We start from the raw sequence: 19,748 nt of genomic DNA, 5'->3' as shown, positions 1-19,748 counted from the left end.
TTCAGTAGCAGGAACGGGGCGACTAGTCCTGATAGAGGGAAAGATGAATGCAGCTAAGTACACAGAGATCCTTAAAGAAAACCTGCTCCAGAGCGATCTGGACCTCAGACTGGGGTGAAGGTTTACCTTCCAACATGACAACGACCTGAAGCACACAGCCAAGAGAACAAAGGAGTGGCTTCAGAGAAAGTCTGTGAATGTCCTTGAGTGGCCCAGCCAGAGCCCAGACCTGAGTCCAATTGAACATCTGTGGAAGGAGCTGAAAATGACTGTGTACTGACACTCCCCATCCAATCTGATGGAGCTTGCAAGGATATGCCAAGAGGAATGGGCAAAAATGTCCAGAAACAAGTGTGCCAAGCTCGTAGCTTCTTTCCCAAAGACACCTTGAAGCTGTAATTGCTGCCAAAGGTGCATCAACCAAGTATTAGGCTGAGGGTGTGTACAGATATGTAACCCCTAAATAACCTATTTTTGTCAGTAAAATAAAATTGCGTATTTTCTAAAAACCTGCTTTCACTTTGTCATTATGGGCTATTTTGTGACAAAAAAATGAACTCAATCTATTGTATAATGAATCTGTAACGTAATAAAATGTGGAGAAGGTGAAAGGGGTTTGCAGACTTTCCGGCTTGACTGCATTTAGACACATTCACAAGCAAAAAGTACCCAAATTTATCAAAACAATTCATCAATTTCCTCATGAGTGACACACAGAGAATTGTGTCACAGTTTTGAAGCTCCATGTCCCAAAATACGAGTGGTTTATTTCCCTGTAAAACACTCGTTTCCATATGATATACAGTATTACTGACTTCAGTTGTTGTATGTAGTAGACTGCCGTTTGACTCGAAAGGGAACCCATCCTCTCTGAACATGTAATAGAAGGCAAGCAGTACTGAGCGTTCCAATAGGCTGTTCAGTATAAGGACAGTGTTTAATACGAGTCCTACGATGAAGACAGGACAGAACACGGGTATCTAACGTGACTATTCCGATTACATGCTAGCATTTCTAGTATCACTTTTGCAATATATAATCTTGAAGGTTTAGTGTCTGACGGTCCTGTTACGATGTGGCAGGTGGAGGGAGATCAGCTGATCCAGAGCGCTCCTGAGTGTTACCAGCTGCTGCACGAGGCCCGACGCTACCATGTGCTCGGCAACGAGATGATGTCACCTCGGACCAGACCACGCAGGTACGGTATGGATACTTCAACACGGAGAAAGAGAACGTAATCGTGGTTACTCTTGTATTATTGTGTTCTTGAATTCTTGTGTTCTGCGTTGGCTTAAAAAAAAAAAAAGCTGTTGCAAACCCCAACATGAAACTATTGTGAATCATCGGGATGAGGCAGATAAGGTGCATCAGATTGTATCAGTGAGTTTTGTTTCCTAAAATAAATAGAGGCATTCAGTTATGAAACTGTCAAAAGAAAACGTTGCTGACAACCGTTGTATCCGTGTGTGTGTGTGGGGGGGGGTTGTAATGTTGTCAGGGCATTATGGGAAACGTTCTCTGTAGAAACACAGGAACCTTCACAGTAACCTGTACTACCGTGGATATTGGCAGAGATTTGAAGTTAGCATTAGTACTGGCACTCTGATTCAGAGTCAGGCAGATTAACTATAGTCTGCATTGTGTGTGTGAGAGAGAGAGAGAGGAAGCAGAGAGCCATCTCTCTTCTCATTGGTTTGCTTTCTGACATGACCTTCTCCCCAGTATCTTGGGCCGTGTCAGTGCCTAGTTGTTTGTAGCTCTTTTGTCTAGATCTCTTTGGTTATTTATATTCATGCAGCTTGTCGTTACCTGTGTTCAACTGTCTAGAGCACCACACACACACACACACACACACACACACACACACACGTATGCACACACGTACATTCTTACTGCTGAATCAAACCCGGGTCAAAAGTGATCATGTTACCTTGATGTTCAAGTCACATTGTTGTTCAGTTCCACTGTATGTGCCCCATAAGGAAACATTTGTTCCTTTCATTTCTGTTAGATCTCATATGCCCCTTTTCCACCAAAGCAGTTCCAGGGCTGGTTCGGGGCCAGTGCTTAGTTTGGAACTGGGTTTTCTGTTTCCACTGACAAAGAACTGGCTCTGGGGCCAGAAAAACCGGTTCCAGGCTAGCACCAACTCTCTGCTGGGCCAGAGGAAAGAACTGCTTACGTCAGCAGGGGGGTGGAGTTGTTAAGACCAACAACAATAACAAGACCGTGAAAGATCGCCATTTTTAAGCGACGGGAAGCAGCAGCTGTACAAACGCGAAGTCAGCCATTATTATTGTTGCTGCTGCTGCTTCTTCCGTGTTTTTGCTTCGATATTCGCGCCAAGGTTTATGCAAACGTAGCGACGTAACTGACGTATACAATGACGCAACTGACGTATACAGCGGCATAATGACGTGGCTTCCCTTAGCACCGCGAGCTATGGAAAAGCAAACTGATTCTCAGCTGGCTCGCAAGTTGAACGAGTTGTGAACCAGCACCAGCACTGGCCCCGAACCAGCCCTGGAACTGATTTGGTGGAAAAGGGGTAATAGAGATTCGAGAACAAATTGGAGGGAACAACTAGTTCCCTAAAGCCTTACAAGCCGTAACAGTGGGCTGGAGTGCTGTACCTACGTGTGTGTGTGTGTGTGTGTGTGTGTGTGTGTGTGTGTGTGTGTGTGTTGCTGTGACCTCTCTAGTTTCTCCTCCATTCACATTGGTTCATTTGGCTTCCTAGGTTCAGTTATTTACTAGGAAGTAATGTAAATGCCATCAGCAACGTTAATACATGCTTAGTTTATTTGCGCTTGTGTTTTGTTTTGTTTTTTTAACAGAATTTTCTTCTTTTTTGTCCTAAATTTATGTAGAAGATTAGCTGCTGCTCACAGGGCAGCTAATGGGGATTCTCCTAACTAAACAAATATCTTCTGTGACTCAGACTTTTTCCATGAGGCTTAATAATGCACTTGGCTCACACGGTTACGGTCTGACAGTCTCTCTGTCTCTAATGCAGGTCGACAGGTTTTTCGGAGGTCATCATGGTTGTTGGAGGCTGTGAGAGGGCAGGAGGCTTCAACCTGCCCTACACAGATTGTTATGACCCTGTCACGGGTGAGTGGAAGTCGCTGGCCAAGCACCCGGAGTTCACCAAGTCGGAGTATGGAGTATGCGCCCTGCGCAACGACATCCTCGTTTCAGGTGAGCTCGCTGTCCAAGCACTCTCAGTGGGCGTGTTTCCATTCATCCACCCATTACCAAAAACCCCAAAAGAAAATTTGAATGGTGAACATTCTGAATAGGGAGCAACAAGAGGGCTTAGGTTTATTTGACTAGGCTCAATGATGTCAAAATGGTTCACCATCATAAGTGGTGTATTGACTTTGCACATGTATTATTATGACATGTTGGTGCAGGAGGTAGTGTTGCTGCCTCGCAGCTCCCAGGTTCGATCCTGAGGTCAGGTCAGGGTACTGTCCCTCTGTTCCATCCACGGCATATTCACACCTTACACTCAATGTTCCCAGGATAGACTCCAGATCTGCATCCGGGTCTGTAGCCTGAACATGATAAAGCTTAGTTATGGCCTTTTTAATCAGCATATTATTATTAATCCATGTATTTCCAAAACAGTCAAGGTTACTCTGTATTTAGCAGTCTTTTTCTCCTTTTTTACAGTGGTGCTTGAAAGTTTGTGAACAGTTTAGAATTTTCTTTCTGCATAAATATGACCTAAAACAACATCAGATTTTCACACAAGTCCTAAAAGTAGATAAAGAGAACCCAGTTAAACAAATGAGACAAAAATATTATACTTGGTCATTTTATTTATTGAGGAAAATGATCCAATATTACAGATCTGTGAGTGGCAAAAGTATGTGAACCTCTAGGATTAGCAGTTAATTTGAAGGTGAAATTAAAGTCCGGTGTTTTCAGCAGTGTTGGGCACGTTACTTTCAAAAAGTAATTAGTTATAGTTACTAGTTACTTTTCCCAAAAAGTAACTGAGTTAGTAACGGAGTTACTTTGTCATAAAAGTAACTAATTACCAGGGAAAGTAATTATTCCGTTACATTTTGTCCCCCCCCCCCCCCCCCCAAAAAAAAAAAAATCAAATTCAATTAGTGTAATCATAATAAAAGTGAATGTTAAATGTGTTTAATGACTGAAATGGACACTTAACAGAACCAGTTAGTAACATTATCTACACTATATTAATATTTTTGTGGGACAATGTGAGATAAGACATCTATCAAATGTAATATATTTTTGCAGTTATTAAAATTATGTTACTAATTACTGGCCACTGACGAGGACAAACGCTTTGTTCCTCGACATAATGTGCATTGCACGTAAACACTCTTGCCTTTTATTTCAAGTAATGAAAAGTCCTGGCTGTATTTCCAATGTGAAAGCGCAGTGCTGGGCTGACCGCTCGCCATCGCTGGGTCTTCCGATTGAAAGCGTGCGCAGTAGTGCAGTAGGCGTGGCCTACCTACATATGTTGTCCAAATCTACTCTGATTGGCTTACTGTGCCGTTGTCTCGTGTCTCCCCGCCCCACACTAAAGCAGAGTAAAGAAAGGCTGAACGAGCAGCGTGCCAGATGAGAACAGCTTTAATAAAGTAACGCATAGTATTTTATTGTAAGTAACGGGAACGGCGTTATAACGATGTAAAAAGTAATTAGTTAGATTACTCGTTACTAAAAAAAGTAACGCCGTTAGTAACGCCGTTTATTCTAACGCCGTTATTCCCATCACTGGTTTTCAGTCAATGGGATGACAATCAGGTGTGAGTGGGCACCCTGTTTTATTTAAAGAACAGGGATCTATCAAAGTCTGATCTTCACAACACATGTTTGTGGAAGTGTATCATGGCACGAACAAAGGAGGTTTCTGAGGACCTCAGAAAAAGCGTTGTTGATGCTCATCAGGCTGGAAAAGGTTACAAAGCCATCTCTAAAGAGTTTGGACTCCACCAATCCACAGTCAGACAGATTGTGTACAAATGGAGGAAATTCAAGACCATTCAGTGCGTTTACATGCACATCTAAATCGAGCTACTGTCGGTAATCGAGCTGAGGGTCCCAGCAGGGGTGCCAGAGAAATCCAATCCTACATGCACACAAGGAAATCGAGCTATTGTGTGAGGTACATTGTGCACCTGAGCCACAGGTGGCGCTACACGCCCCATCGTGTTGGTACACTTCCGGTTGTCGTCATGAAGAAGAGCTATTCAAGCGTATAAACAAAGTTATCAGTTCCGTGTTCACAAGAAGAACGAGGACAGCAAAATATATATATATATATATATATATATATATATAATGTGTGTGTGTATATATATATATATATATATATATATATATATATATATATATATATATATAAATAAAATATTCAACTCCTTAAGCTGAATGAGCATGAACTCTATCTCCTCATTGCTCCAGAAGTGCACGTTTCTACTACTGTTGTCATGCCGACCGTGGCTGTTGTGTTTCCCACTTGTGGTCTCGTCACTCGTCACTTCCGGAAGGGGCAGTGCTGAAGTAAGTAGCTCGACTACGTAGCTCGATAGGGTTTACATGCACTAAGTAGCTCGGCTACAATCGCATAATCTAGGTCGCGTAGCTCGATTACAAGAAATCCAGTTCGGTTCGATTTCAGCCGAGCTAAGGTGTTTCCATGGCATTTAGAACTTCGATTTCAGTCGAGCTACGGCAGAAATTCGATTTTCTCTATGTGCATGTAAACGCACTGAGTGTTACCCTCCCCAGGAGTGGTCGACCAACAAAGATCACTCCAAGAGCAAGGCGTGTAATAGTCGGCAAGGTCACGAAGGACCCCAGGGGTCATTCCATGTCAAATCTCCGAATGCTCCCACTCGACCATCTCGGATTTGGCTGAAAAAATTCCAGGAGGTTCACACACTTCCCAATAGGAAAAGTCCCAAATTTTAGCTCCCAACTCCTTATAGTTTTGTCATAAAAAATATTTTTGCAACTAACCTCGAACCCATTTTGAGCAGAGTTTTTTGGGGAGCCACTTTGAGATTGCTGTATCTAGAAAAGTATTCAAGCCGGGTCCTTCAAATTTTCAAGGGTCAAAATCTGGCACCAGTATTTGTAGAATATGGACTTTTACATGTGTGCTTTTGGTTTATTATAGAATTCTGGGGGCTTGAATTTGCTCTGAAATTCTACACTACGCTCTGTGGCAGCATATTTGAAGGACTGTGGAAAGTGCAATTTCAAAGACAGAGGCTTGATATTGCACATACACCTTCCCATATATACTGTGCACTTTGTATTCTAAAACTGCCGCTCCGTGATGAGCGGTTTGGAAGATATTAAAGTTTAAAAATGGAAAAAATTAATTTGGTGATGTTTTTGGCATGTTATAGCAAAAAATGACAGCATCCACCAACATAAAATTGACTGTTTTAGAAAGATTAGATGTCTGTTTTTAACATATCCAAAATTTGTGATGGTGTTCTGCCTTCTTTCTGCAAGATGATTTTTTGAAAATGTGGAGTTCACATACGCGCACAGCATTCATGGCCTATGGAAGCATTTTCAAATGCTAACAAAATGCCCTGAATTTATGACACACAGCTTAAACTCAACAAAATGCTTCATTTGGTTCATGGTAAACTATACCTGAAGGATGCAACCTTTAGATACTGAAATATTGGAGCTCCAATATGGGTGAAAACTGAAACTTGTTTTCATTACAACATTTCTGTTGTACCATAATTTAGAAGAAAAAGCAACCTGTATGCTTCAGTTAGTATTTATCCATGATGATAAGTCTCTGACAGTCCAGTAGAATGCTCAAAACGGGTTTGAGGTTAGTTGCAAAAATATTTTTTTATGACAAAACTATAAGGAGTTGGGAGCTAAAATTTGGGACTTTTCCTATTGGGAAGTGTGTGAACCTCCTGGAATTTTTTCAGCCAAATCTGAGATGGTCGAGTGGGAGCATTTGGAGATTTGACATGGAATGACCCCCAGGGTAACTTCTAAGCAACTGAAGGCCTCTCTCACATTGGCTAATGTTAATGTTCATGAGTCCACCATCAGGAGAACACTGAACAACAATGGTGTGCATGGCAGGGTTGCAAGGAGAAAGCCACTGCTCTCCAAAAAGAACATTGCTGCTCGTCTGCAGCTTGCTGAAGATCACGTGGACAAGCCAGAAGGCTATTGGAAAAATGTTTTGTGGACAGATGAGACCAAAATAGAACTTTTTGGTTTAAATGAGAAGCGTTATGTTTGGAGAAAGGAAAACACTGCATTCCAGCATAAGAACCTTATCCCATCTGTGAAACATGGTGGTGGCAGTATCATGGTTTGGGCCTGTTTTGCTGCATCTGGGCCAGGACGGCTTGCCATCATTGATGGAACAATGAATTCTGAATTATACCAGCGAATTCTAAAGGAAAATGTCAGGACATCTGTCCATGACATTTTCAATAGAAGATTGAAATAGAATCTCAAGACAAGATGGGTCATGCAGCAAGGCAACGACCCTAAGCACACAAGTCGTTCTAGTAAAGAATGGTTAAAGAAGAATAAAGTTAATGTTGTGGAATGGCCAAGTCAAAGTCCTGACCTTAATCCAATCGAAATGTTGTGGAAGGACCTGAAGCGAGCAGTTCATGTGAGGAAACCCACCAACATCCCAGAGTTGAAGCTGTTCTGTACGGAGGAATGGGCTAAAATTCCTCCAAGCCGGTGTGCAGGACTGATCAACAGTTACCGGAAACATTTAGTTGCAGTTATTGCTGCCCAAGGGGGTCACACCAGATACTGAAAGCAAAGGCTCACATACTTTTGCCACTCACAGATGTGTAAAATTGGATCATTTTCCTCAATAAATAAATGACCAAGTATAATATTTTTGTCTCATTTGTTTAACTGGGTTCTCTTAAATCTACTTTTAGGACTTGTGTGAAAATCTGATGATGTTTTAGGTCATATTTATGCAGAAATATATAGAAAATTCTAAAGGGTTCACAAACTTTCAAGCACCACTGTATATCTGTTCATTCTGTTTCGATGCAAATGCGAGAGCTGCATAAAATCATTTGGACAGAAATCCAATATGATCGAATATTTGAGTTCTGCATTAAGGCTGAGGTATTCTCTGTTCATTCAGTGGAACAAAGATTTTGTGATCCCTGGACTTAAGAGTATTGAGTAGGTGTGTTTTTGTGCCATGTGTATGGGATCTTAAAAAGCAAGTCCTGTTGCATTGGAGGAGTTAAGGGTCATTCACAAAACGAGGGTAGATTTCTATCATGGCCTGTGGATAAAAAAGAAAATTCACCACCAGATCTTTTGTCGTGTGGCCTGTTGACCGTTTGAAGAGCTTTGCTTTAAGTGATTTGTATCAGTCAGATGTATCAAGATTTCTGTATGGCTCAAAGGTTTCATCCTTATTCCATTTCTCGGGATCGAGAGAAAGCCTGCGTTTCGGTATGGACCCTTTTCACGTGACGTCATGACAAACGCGGCCGCCATTTTGGACATGTACTACCAGTAGTTTACCACAGCCAACATTGAGGAACGGCAGCAAAGAAAGTTCTTGCTTTCAGCAAGACTTCCATCATGCCACTACATTGTTGTGGACCTGGATGTAGTAACCATCAACAAACAAGGCAAGGTTTATCATTTTATCGGATCCCGACGGAGAAGATGGATAGCGGCCATTAACAGGAAAGATTGGCAGCCCTCGGCATACCAACGCTTGTGTAGTGACCACTTTGTTGGAGGTAAGACGAATAAAATTAGCCAGAAAAGGCATTACATTGCTGTTAACATTCTGTGGCAGCGAGTGTGTAACCAAATAGGTTAAAATAACCCATTGTAACCTCTTTGTTCTTCTGTAGTAGCTATTGTTGACTAGCTAATGTCAACAACATAGTAGCTGGTATGTTACTGTAGCAATGTTTACGTTCAGTCATTTGGATGACTGTTAAAACCTTTCAGTCTCAAGTTTTTCCTTTACTGTATTTACTAGTTTACTGTAATTATGATCCGGCAGCTATTTACACCGGATCCAGTGTAAATAGCTGCCGGAGCCAATGTCCGAGGTTCCGGAGCGCGCTCCGGCTTGCTCCCCCTCAAATTAAGCAGCGCGCTCCGGCTTGCTCCCGGAGTGCTCCGGCCGAGGTTCCGGAGCGCGCTCCGGCTTGCTCCCCCTCAAATTAAGCAGCATGCTCCGGCTTGCTCCCCCTCAAATTCCGGAGCGCGCTGCTTAATTTGAGGGGGAACAAGCCGGAGCGCGCTGCTTAATTTGAGGGGGAGCAAGCCGGAGCGTACGTCAGTGAACAGTCCTGTTGGAAGCAGGTAAACGTCGTTCTCTAAGCCTGCTAACCTCAATTTTTGCAAATACCTCTCCCTCTGCTCGCCCTGTAAATGCCCTACGTCGCTGGATAGTGAAGGTGTTTTCTGCATCTCGCTCCTTTTTCTTTTATGTTTTTCGTTTGTTGCGGTTTTAACAGTCATCCAAATGACTGAACGTAAACGTTGCTACAGTAACATACTAGCTATGTTGTTGACATTAGCTAGTGCTAACAGCTAGCTGCTAGTACACTGCTACAACACAGACACCGACCCTAATAATACAGTTCTTGGTCATTGCCTGGTAACAGCAAATTTATAACGGGCCATGTCTCAACAGACTAAGAAGTTATTTCAATGACATTTAATAACATTTTGTTTATCCTGAGGACCGAAAGTAAACAAAAATGTGAACAAACCTTAGCTGTAATCAGATGGCGACCACCGGCTCCAGGGACGACCCGCTGATGTAGGCATGTTACCCAGCCTGACACAAAATATTTGTCGGCATCCAAACTCTTATACGCTTTCAGATCAATACCTGTGTATGGCGATGGGTTTTTAACGACATAGGTATACAGATCATGTGGGCCGAAGTCAGGTAAAGACGAGGGCTTCGTGTACTTCCGTACGTCAGTGAACAATCCTGGTGGAAGCAGGTAAACGTCGTTCTCTAAGCCTGCTAACCTCAATTTTTGCAAATACCTCTCCCTCTGCTCGCCCTGTAAATGCCCTACGTCGCTGGATAGTGAAGGTGTTTTCTGCATCTCGCTCCTTTTTCTTTTATGTTTTTCGTTGGTCGCCTTCCTCGCATTCAAACTGATTCGAGCCGAAGTCCACTACATGTCCAAAATGGTGGTCGCGTTTACGAAGGTCACGTGACTGAAAAGGGTCTATAGCTGCTTTGAGTTGAATGTCATGTTGTCTGTAGCTGTGTTCACATATATACCGGTACGAAAGTGGTATAACTGTATCGATACAAAGTATACCAGTACAGTTTAGTGCATCTGTCCACACTAGCGAGAAATGTTTGCGGTTTTCTTTCACGGTAGTTGAAATGCACGTGCGCGAAATGTTGCCGTGGTTACCGAGTAACTTCCTTCCGAGAATATGGCGGATGAAACAACGTGTGTGCGCTTTTTGTTGTCAGTGTACAGTCTGTATTTCTGGTGGTCATTTATTCAGTTGAATCGTATAAAACGCGCGAGGCAGTTGAGAAAGGAACAAAGAAAACGAATCTCCCTTTCTCCCCCTCACTTTCTCCCTCTTTCCCCCTCCCCCTCTCTCCCCCCTTTCTTTGCTCCATGTAGCTCCACGGTCGTTTTGAGCCATTTTGACGTTTTATTTACAGCTGGAAAGCACGTGCGTATTGTATTGTATGAATAACCCGGAAGACGTAGGAATGGTTCATTGCGTGTGCGCATTATATTTGTATCGATACAGAACCACTTCATCTGTCCACACTACAGCGAAGCACTACTGTACCGGTACGAAACCCATACATTTGTGGGTTTCGTACCGATACGGTTATACCGCTACAGTACCGGTATAGTTGCTAGTGTGGACAGGTGTTGCGGTACGAAAGTAGTATCGTATCGGTTCAAAATCCCTAGTGTGGACAGGGTATGTGTGTTCCCTCTGCAGTGAGATGAGATGTCAGGAAGGAAACACCACGACTAAAATGAAACCTAACCGCTTCAGATTTTCTTGTTTGTAATCACTAGTGGATATATTTGAAAAGAAATCTTTGGCTTTTTGTTATTTTATTCAGCGGTGTTGGTTTACAAGGATGTCACAATGTCACGAAACAGCCTTGCATGTGTTTTTTTTTTTTTTTTGTCATATTTGTGGTGGAACTACCTAAACCTCTGCTATCAAATCACACAGCTCTGCTCGTGAACTTAGAGCACACGGTTTTTTTTTTTTTTTTTCAGAAGCGCTTCATTTGCAGAGGAATCTTTTTTTCTCCAGAAAGTTTATATTTGTGTGTCGTGTTGACAGAGGATTTTCAGGCATGTGCAGGCAGAGTTCATGGAAAAAAGGAAACCACATCTGTTTCTGTGGTATCAGGAAAGAGCTGCTTGGGAGTATTCCCTCTTGGCAAGGCCTGAAGTCTGATTGGTCTAGAGGCAGGCTGGGGTTGACTCTGATTAGCTGTTCATGGGTCAGTGGAGTTTTGGGGAAGCCTCCATCAGCATTGTTTGTATTGTCCAGGACAAGTTTATTATTAGTGATATTTTAATGTTGCCTCAAGTCAGGCACCAGGTACGAACACAGTGCTTTCAGTTTCCGATCAGATACTGAAAGATCAAGTCCAGGAAATATGATCCAAAGTGAAATAAAGGAGCTCTGACTCGCAGGTTGATGCCTTTGATAACCTGACCTGATTTGCCACCAGAAATATGAGGAAACTCAAACTGTCTTACTTATTGTTCTTCCGAAAGCATGACCAGATTTACAGTTTTACATGTCTCCAGGACACACTGGTGTGATGGATGAGCTATTCAGGAAAAACGTGTTCACTTTACAGTATTCACTCAAACAGTAAAGGAATGAGGCTTAAAACTGGAGGGGAAAAAAAAAAAAAAGAAGTGAACTCTGGTTTCTGGTGTGCAAACTGAACTCAGTGTTTGGTGCCTTCCAGGAATAGAGTTTCTGCGAATTCTGCCCCTCCTCCTGCGTTAGTGAAGTTCTCGGCCACAGAAAGAATGTAAACCAAGTCAGGAGGTCAGAAATTCCTTTATTATACAGTATGTACAGTTGAATCCATCCATCCATTATCTGTAGCCGCTTATCCTGTGCAGGGTCGCGGCCAAGCTGGAGCCTATCCCAGCTGACTATGGGCGAGAGGCGGGGTACACCCTGGACAAGTCGTCAGGTCATTGCAGGGCTGACACACAGAGACAAACGACCGTTCACACGCACATTCACACCTACAGTCAATTTAGAGCCACCAATTAGCCTAACCTGCATGTCTTTTGGACCTCACAGACACTGGGAGAACATGCAAACTCCAGACAGAAAGACCCTGGTCAGCCACTGGGCTCGAACCCAGAACTTTCTTGCTGTGAGGCGACAGTACTAACCACTACAGCAGCGTGCCGCCCAAAATAAGACATTATTATTATTATTATTATTATTATTATCTCATCTCATCTCATTATCTGTAGCCGCTTTATCCTTCTACAGGGTCGCAGGCAAGCTGGAGCCTATCCCAGCTGACTACGGGCGAAAGGCGGGGTACACCCTGGACAAGTCGCCAGGTCATCACAGGGCTGACACATAGACACAGACAACCATTCACACTCACATTCACACCTACGGTCAATTTAGAGTCACCAGTTAACCTAACCTGCATGTCTTTGGACTGTGGGGGAAACCGGAGCACCCGGAGGAAACCCACGTGGACACGGGGAGAACATGCAAACTCCACACAGAAAGGCCCTCGCCGGCCCTGGGGCTCGAACCCGGACCTTCTTGCTGTGAGGCGACAGCGCTATATTATTATTATTATTATTATTATTATTATTATTAATAATAATAATGTGGTTTTATTTGGACCAATTTTAATTAATTAATTTTTATTTAATGTATGCATTTTTATTATTACATGGCAGCACAGACCCAGACATGACATTGGCCTAATTACCCCAGTCCTCTGTGCATTGGTTTTTTATTGTTACTACTGCATTCAGTAAATACAACCCTGATTCCAAAAAGTTGGGACAAAGTACAAATTGTAAATAAAAACGGAATGCAATAATTTACAAATCTCAAAAACTGATATTGTATTCACAATAGAACATAGACAACATATCAAATGTCGAAAGTGAGACATTTTGAAATTTCATGCCAAATATTGGCTCATTTGAAATTTCATGACAGCAACACATCTCAAAAAAGTTGGGACAGGGGCAATAAGAGGCTGGAAAAGTTAAAGGTACAAAAAAGGAACAGCTGGAGGACCAAATTGCAACTCATTAGGTCAATTGGCAATAGGTCATTAACATGACTGGGTATAAAAAGAGCATCTTGGAGTGGCAGCGGCTCTCAGAAGTAAAGATGGGAAGTGGATCACCAATCCCCCTAATTCTGCGCCGACAAATAGTGGAGCAATATCAGAAAGGAGTTCGACAGTGTAAAATTGCAAAGAGTTTGAACATATCATCATCTACAGTGCATAATATCATCAAAAGATTCAGAGAATCTGGAAGAATCTCTGTGCGTAAGGGTCAAGGCCGGAAAACCATACTGGGTGCCCGTGATCTTCGGGCCCTTAGACGGCACTGCATCACATACAGGCATGCTTCTGTATTGGAAATCACAAAATGGGCTCAGGAATATTTTCAGAGAACATTATCTGTGAACACAATTCACCGTGCCATCCGCCGTTGTCAGCTAAAACTCTATAGTTCAAAGAAGAAGCCGTATCTAAACATGATCCAGAAGCGCAGACGTCTTCTCTGGGCCAAGGCTCATTTAAAATGGACTGTGGCAAAGTGGAAAACTGTTCTGTGGTCAGACGAATCAAAATTTGAAGTTCTTTATGGAAATCAGGGACGCCGTGTCATTCGGACTAAAGAGGAGAAGGACGACCCAAGTTGTTATCAGCGCTCAGTTCAGAAGCCTGCATCTCTGATGGTATGGGGTTGCATTAGTGCGTGTGGCATGGGCAGCTTACACATCTGGAAAGACACCATCAATGCTGAAAGGTATATCCAGGTTCTAGAGCAACATATGCTCCCATCCAGACGACATCTCTTTCAGGGAAGACCTTGCATTTTCCAACATGACAATGCCAAACCACATACTGCATCAATTACAGCATCATGGCTGCGTAGAAGAAGGGTCCGGGTACTGAACTGGCCAGCCTGCAGTCCAGAGCTTTCACCCATAGAAAACATTTGGCGCATCATAAAACGGAAGATACGACAAAAAAGACGTAAGACAGTTGAGCGACTAGAATCCTACATTAGACAAGAATGGGTTAACATTCCTATCCCTAAACTTGAGCAACTTGTCTCCTCAGTCCCCAGACGTTTACAGACTGTTGTAAAGAGAAAAGGGGATGTCTCACAGTGGTAAACATGGCCTTGTCCCAACTTTTTTGAGATGTGTTGTTGTCATGAAATTTAAAATCACCTAATTTTTCTCTTTAAATGATGCATTTTCTCAGTTTAAACATTTGATATGTTATCTATGTTCTATTCTGAATAAAATATGGAATTTTGAAACTTCATTGCATTCTGTTTTTATTTACAATTTGTACTTTGTCCCAACTTTTTTGGAATCGGGGTTGTAAAAGCTTTATCGGTGAAGAATGATGTAATCATCTTGGAGATAATGTAGTTTATTTTAAGACAAATTCACACTAAGCGTATCTGCTTCAGAAATGCACTATCATTTCAATCTACAACAACTCTGTGAGGCGCCTCTTACTTACACAAAACGTGATCCTATCTGTCCATCTGTGTGTGTGTGTGTGTGTGTGTGTGTGTGTGTTTTACACGCATGTCTGTGACGCTTATATGGCCCAAAACCGTCTACGTGGTACTCATTGCAGCAACCATCGAAAATAAATACACATTTGTTATTTATGTGCTGCTCCACTGTCTTTTGTCATGTATGTTAGTAAACTTTGTTGTAATTATGGCTGAACCAACTGGAAGTAATTTTCTGGAATTTTCTTTCTTTTTTTTCACACTGTGTAAAAAAAAAAAAAAAAATTCTAAAAAGTGTGTAAAATTCATAGTAAGTAATAAACGTGCAACGTCTTAAATGTTTGAGCTTTTCTGAGAACCTATACGAATTTCCAATAGAGTTAAAGACTATGTAGACCTGTCATTGAGTTCTCACTCAAAATTACACAATTTTTTTTTTTTCCTCCTAAAAAAAAACCAGCAGATGGATCAGACAACTTAGGAATCGGGAATGCTTGACAGTTGCACGAGTGTTTTGAACTCCCCGTTATTAACCGAACTGAGATTAATAATCTGTCCTCTTGTCTTTAGTGAAAGATACAGCACTGCTTTCTGTCAAGGTCAATCAAGAAAGACTTTTTATTTCACGTTCATGAAATTGAAACAATGAATGTATGTCAGGCTCAGCCAGATAAGTACAGAGTTACAGTTGTGGTCAGAAGTTTACATCAGTGTTTTCCCCAGAAAAAAATTAAAGCCCTAAATTCTGGCATGATAATACAGACAATTGAGTGCTAATGGTGTGAAAGCAAGCGCCAAAGGCAGGAAGTGAAACTAGGGGGGTCCGGGGGCATGCTCCCCCATAAAATTTTTTGAAAATAGATGCTCTCAGGTGCATTTTCAGGGTCTCCGAGAGGTTTTAGATACATGATTATAGGGTAGATTTTACCAGTGTTTCAATGATTTCTGACCTAAATAGTATTAACGTACAGTATACACATTTGAAATTTCACCTTAAAGTTCAACATGCAAGTTAAACTGTTTTGTTCTAGATTACTGAGGTATACGATAGATTGAAAATCTACGGGGATCCCTTAATGATCTATGATCAAGTAGCGTTGTAACAAAAATGTGCATGAAAATACAGTAGGAACAGTGGTTTGCTCCATCTTATGCAATCCAATGAAGAGAATCGATCATCATGACCTCCTGTTGATCACAAAGGGATCTAAACCGAAGACCTGCCACCTTAAAATAAGTTGCTGTATTACTATAACTGTAATGATTTAGAATGTTTCTGATGCAATTACCATAATATATGTAGAACTAAGACACTGAAAAGAAAAGTAAGGCAACTGCATATTATAAAGCTTAAATTTTGGCACTTTATTAAATGGACTAGATTAAGATTAAAACATTATATATTTAAAGGAAAAGAAAAATTCATACATTTAAGTTTGCAGAAAGATTATGTACTTATAAACACATTCATGAAGAGAATTTGTTAAGTGTCAAATGTAGCATAATTTGGAATAATAACGATAAGCATATTTGGCAGTGTGATGTCACTGTGAGCCTTTAACAAAAGAATAATCCGGAGCCGCCTTTTGTTAAATGGATCCCAGTGACATCACACTGCCAAAAATGCTTATGATGATTATTTGAAATGATGCTGTATTTGACACATTTGGACAACTTCACTTTATGAGAGTGTTTATAAGGACATAATCTTTCTGCAAACCCAAACTAATGAATGAAGTTTTCTGCTCCTTTAAAGCAGATTAATTCTCCTTGGCTTTTGCTCGGCCCAGTGTTTGGCAACGCTCTCATAGTCCATCTCGCTGTCATCCATGCTGATGTGGATCAGATTGTCCAGCGAGTCTTCTCCTAGCTTATTAAAGTCAGTCGGCTTTGTCCGTCTGATCGGGGACAACATCGGCAGCCAATGAGATCGCTTATAATGAATCGGAAACTTCCGGGATGTCTGACGTTTTCTTTCGATGTTTTTATTGGACGGTTTGAACATGTGATCTTGACGTAGCCAACAGATTCGTTTGTTTACATCATACCACGCGGACGTATTACTTTGACAGAATCAACACAAACATTGGAAAAAAAGACCGCTTGTTTAACACAAATATCAATCGATATGTAAATGGATCTGTTATTTGCTCTCCTATGTATCTAGTTACTTGTGGGTAGGAAATTTAACGTATCGGTATAAATCTAAGAGTATCGGATTTTAATGAAGGCGACTAAGCGTATCGGCAGGCAGAGCAAGCGTATCGGGCCCGATACGATAAAACGCTTTGGGGAAAACCATGTTACATACAGTGACATGAATGTCATCTTGGATATGAACGTCATGGCAATATTTGGGCTTTCGGTAATTTCTTTGAACTGTTCTTTTCCTGTGGTAGAATGTACAGCATACAGCTTTAATTTAAAAAAAAAACACTAGAATTTGGTGCACAAGTTTTAAATTTCTTTGGGTTTTCTGAAATCAACACGGTCAAAATTATACATCAATCAAAGTCCTTCCCACGCCATGTGGCGCATAGGGTGGCGCCGATCTCCGTTTCCGTAGCCCTCGGCCTCTCGCCTATTACAGAGCTAGGGTTACAGTGGGGGGCGTGTCCTCTGGTAACCGTGAGCGTTTGACTCCCCACTCGCATCTGTATTGCAGCGTGCCTTGCCAGACGGCAGTAGGCACCTTTTTTTTTTTGATGGTCTTTGGTATGACCCGACCATGAGTAGAACTTCCGATCTCCCGATCGAGAGGCGGACACGCTAACCACTAGGCCAACTCACGGTGGAAAATTTTATACATACAGGGTCAAAATTATGCATACAGCACACCTAAAGCCTAGGTCACAACCGGACGTGCAATTTTTTGGCCGTGCGATTTTTGGCGTTTCCCAAATTGCTGCGTTTTTTTTGTTTGTTTGTTTTTTGTTCGTGGAGAAAGACGCATGTTGGTCGTAAGTTTGTCTTGCAACCTGAAAAAAATGCAAGCGCCCATAGAGTTTGTTTGACACAGAACCTCTGCGGCCAGTCTACGGCTTGAAAATCAGCACGTCACACGCGCGCCCTCCGTGCGTTTTTTTGCACGTAGACCGGCCGTAGGAGCACGTACGGCCGGTTGTGACCTCGGCTTTATATTTCAGTCCATCTGAGATGAGTTCGGGTCCAAAGAAATCGGTGGCGACGCGACATAGAACTGATGAATGGCTTCCTCCTGGTATAATACAGTTTCAGGTTGGATTTCTGGATACAGCAGTGGACTCTGTTAAGTGACAACAGTTTTCCAAAGTGCTCCCGAGCCCATGTGACTATATTTGTCACATTAGCATGATGGTTTCTCAGGCAGTGCCGCCTGAGGGATCACATTCAGCAGTGGTTTCCGACCTTGCCCTTTACGTACTGGGATGTCTTCAAATTCCCTGAATCTTTTCACAATATTATGTACTGTAGATTTTGAAAGACCTAAAATCGTGTGTTGAGAAATGTTATTTTTGAGTTAACTAAAAATCCTCTCATGAATTTTGGCACAAAGTGGTGAGCTACAATCCATCATTGCTTGAAAAGATTGAGCCAGGCTTGGATTACTCAAGTTCAGGACTCGGACTTGAGTCTGACTCGTGCCCTAATTTTAAGGACTCGTGACTCGACTACTGATGACTCGGACTCGTGCATTAACTGCATTCGGACTCGTAAATTGGAGACGAGGATTTGGGGGTTTTTTTCTTTATTTTTTGTAACATAGCATAATAATTTGGCATAAGATATTTATATCCACATTAATTCTTATACTAATTTCGTCATGTTCAGGAACAAACTAATGATTGTGGCGCTAAAATGCCTGGAGAGACGCCCCAGGATTGTCCGCTTTCCTTATACAGACTTCTCGTGCAGTGGGAAAAAATGCACTGGTACGTGTTCCATATGTAGAAGAACTATTGAGGAGACGACGTGGACAACCTCGAACTTCAATCGTCATTTGGCAAGGCTCCACCCAGAGGAGGAAGTAACGCGCTATGTTCCTTGCTCTGTTGATAGCGGGGCTTGCTTACTGACCGATGAACTAGCTAGTGTTAACCCTCTCTCATGTTATTTGCTCCGTTGATAGCGAGGCTCACTGAGCAATGAACAAACTTATCTGTAGCCTGTTAACTAAAATGGGGCGGTCAAGCAGTGACGTGAGTTCAACACAGTAGCAGAGATGGTTTCACATAGGGCTGCGTACCTAAACGTAACATCAGGTACAGAGGTTTAGGTACAGGTCCGGACCTGTACCTGAACAATTTGACAAATTCTTCTGAACTTCTTTAATAATGACAAACATTAATAAACTGTTGACAACTTGTCAGTATCTTTTATTCAAAGAAAACCGAACATAACTAGGTTTCCTACCTCACTTCTCAGTCTCACACTATAGTTAACTTGGGACAAAAAGTCATAAGTTGTCTCACAGCGAGAAGTGACTACACTAGAGTACTATAGACTACGCGCAGTCCGCGGCCTTTAACTTGCGCGGCAAAATTACACAAAGCAGCAAAGACTGCCAGTGCCAGCAAAGGAAAAATGGCTGATCTGATTTTGAGTCTTTTTGACCAATCAGAACGCTGGATCAGCCAAGCTCTCGCAATGTCTCGTGAGACTGTGGCGAGAGGATCTCAAATCAAAGATGGCTCTGATTTCAAGCTTCAGCACGGCATTTTACGTCTTTTCCAGTGCTAAATTTTCGTCTTTGTGGTAGGATTTACGCATCTTCAGTCACAAAATAAGCAGATACTTGGTGTAAATTTATATCGGTACAGTACCGGTACTTCATGATCCAGTATTTTGGACCTGTACCGAATCGATTTTCACGATACAGTACCGGTACACAGTACCGGTACGCAGCCCTAGTTTCACATAAAGGCAGCAACAGCCACCGTCAAATGGTGCAGTTGGTGTCTTGTTCTCGGACTTGACTCA

General features: G+C 42.1%; 1 protein-coding gene across 2 annotated transcripts in view; it reads left to right on the top strand.

Annotated features, from left to right (window-relative positions):
* The window catches only part of klhl24a (kelch-like family member 24a), a 126,237-nt gene that overhangs the window by 18,508 nt on the left and 87,981 nt on the right, over positions 1 to 19,748 (top strand). For both annotated transcript variants that reach the window (XM_060906057.1, XM_060906058.1), the window contains exons 3-4: positions 1,083 to 1,198; positions 3,017 to 3,201. In XM_060906057.1, coding sequence (XP_060762040.1) covers positions 1,083 to 1,198; positions 3,017 to 3,201 — 301 coding nt within the window. The remainder of the gene's footprint in view (positions 1 to 1,082; positions 1,199 to 3,016; positions 3,202 to 19,748) is intronic.

The sequence above is a fragment of the Neoarius graeffei genome, chromosome 23, assembly GCF_027579695.1.
Source record: "Neoarius graeffei isolate fNeoGra1 chromosome 23, fNeoGra1.pri, whole genome shotgun sequence".
Lineage (NCBI taxonomy): Eukaryota > Metazoa > Chordata > Actinopteri > Siluriformes > Ariidae > Neoarius > Neoarius graeffei.
The sequence above is the reverse complement of the archived record's forward strand: the minus strand, read 5'-3'. Positions and strand labels throughout refer to the sequence as shown.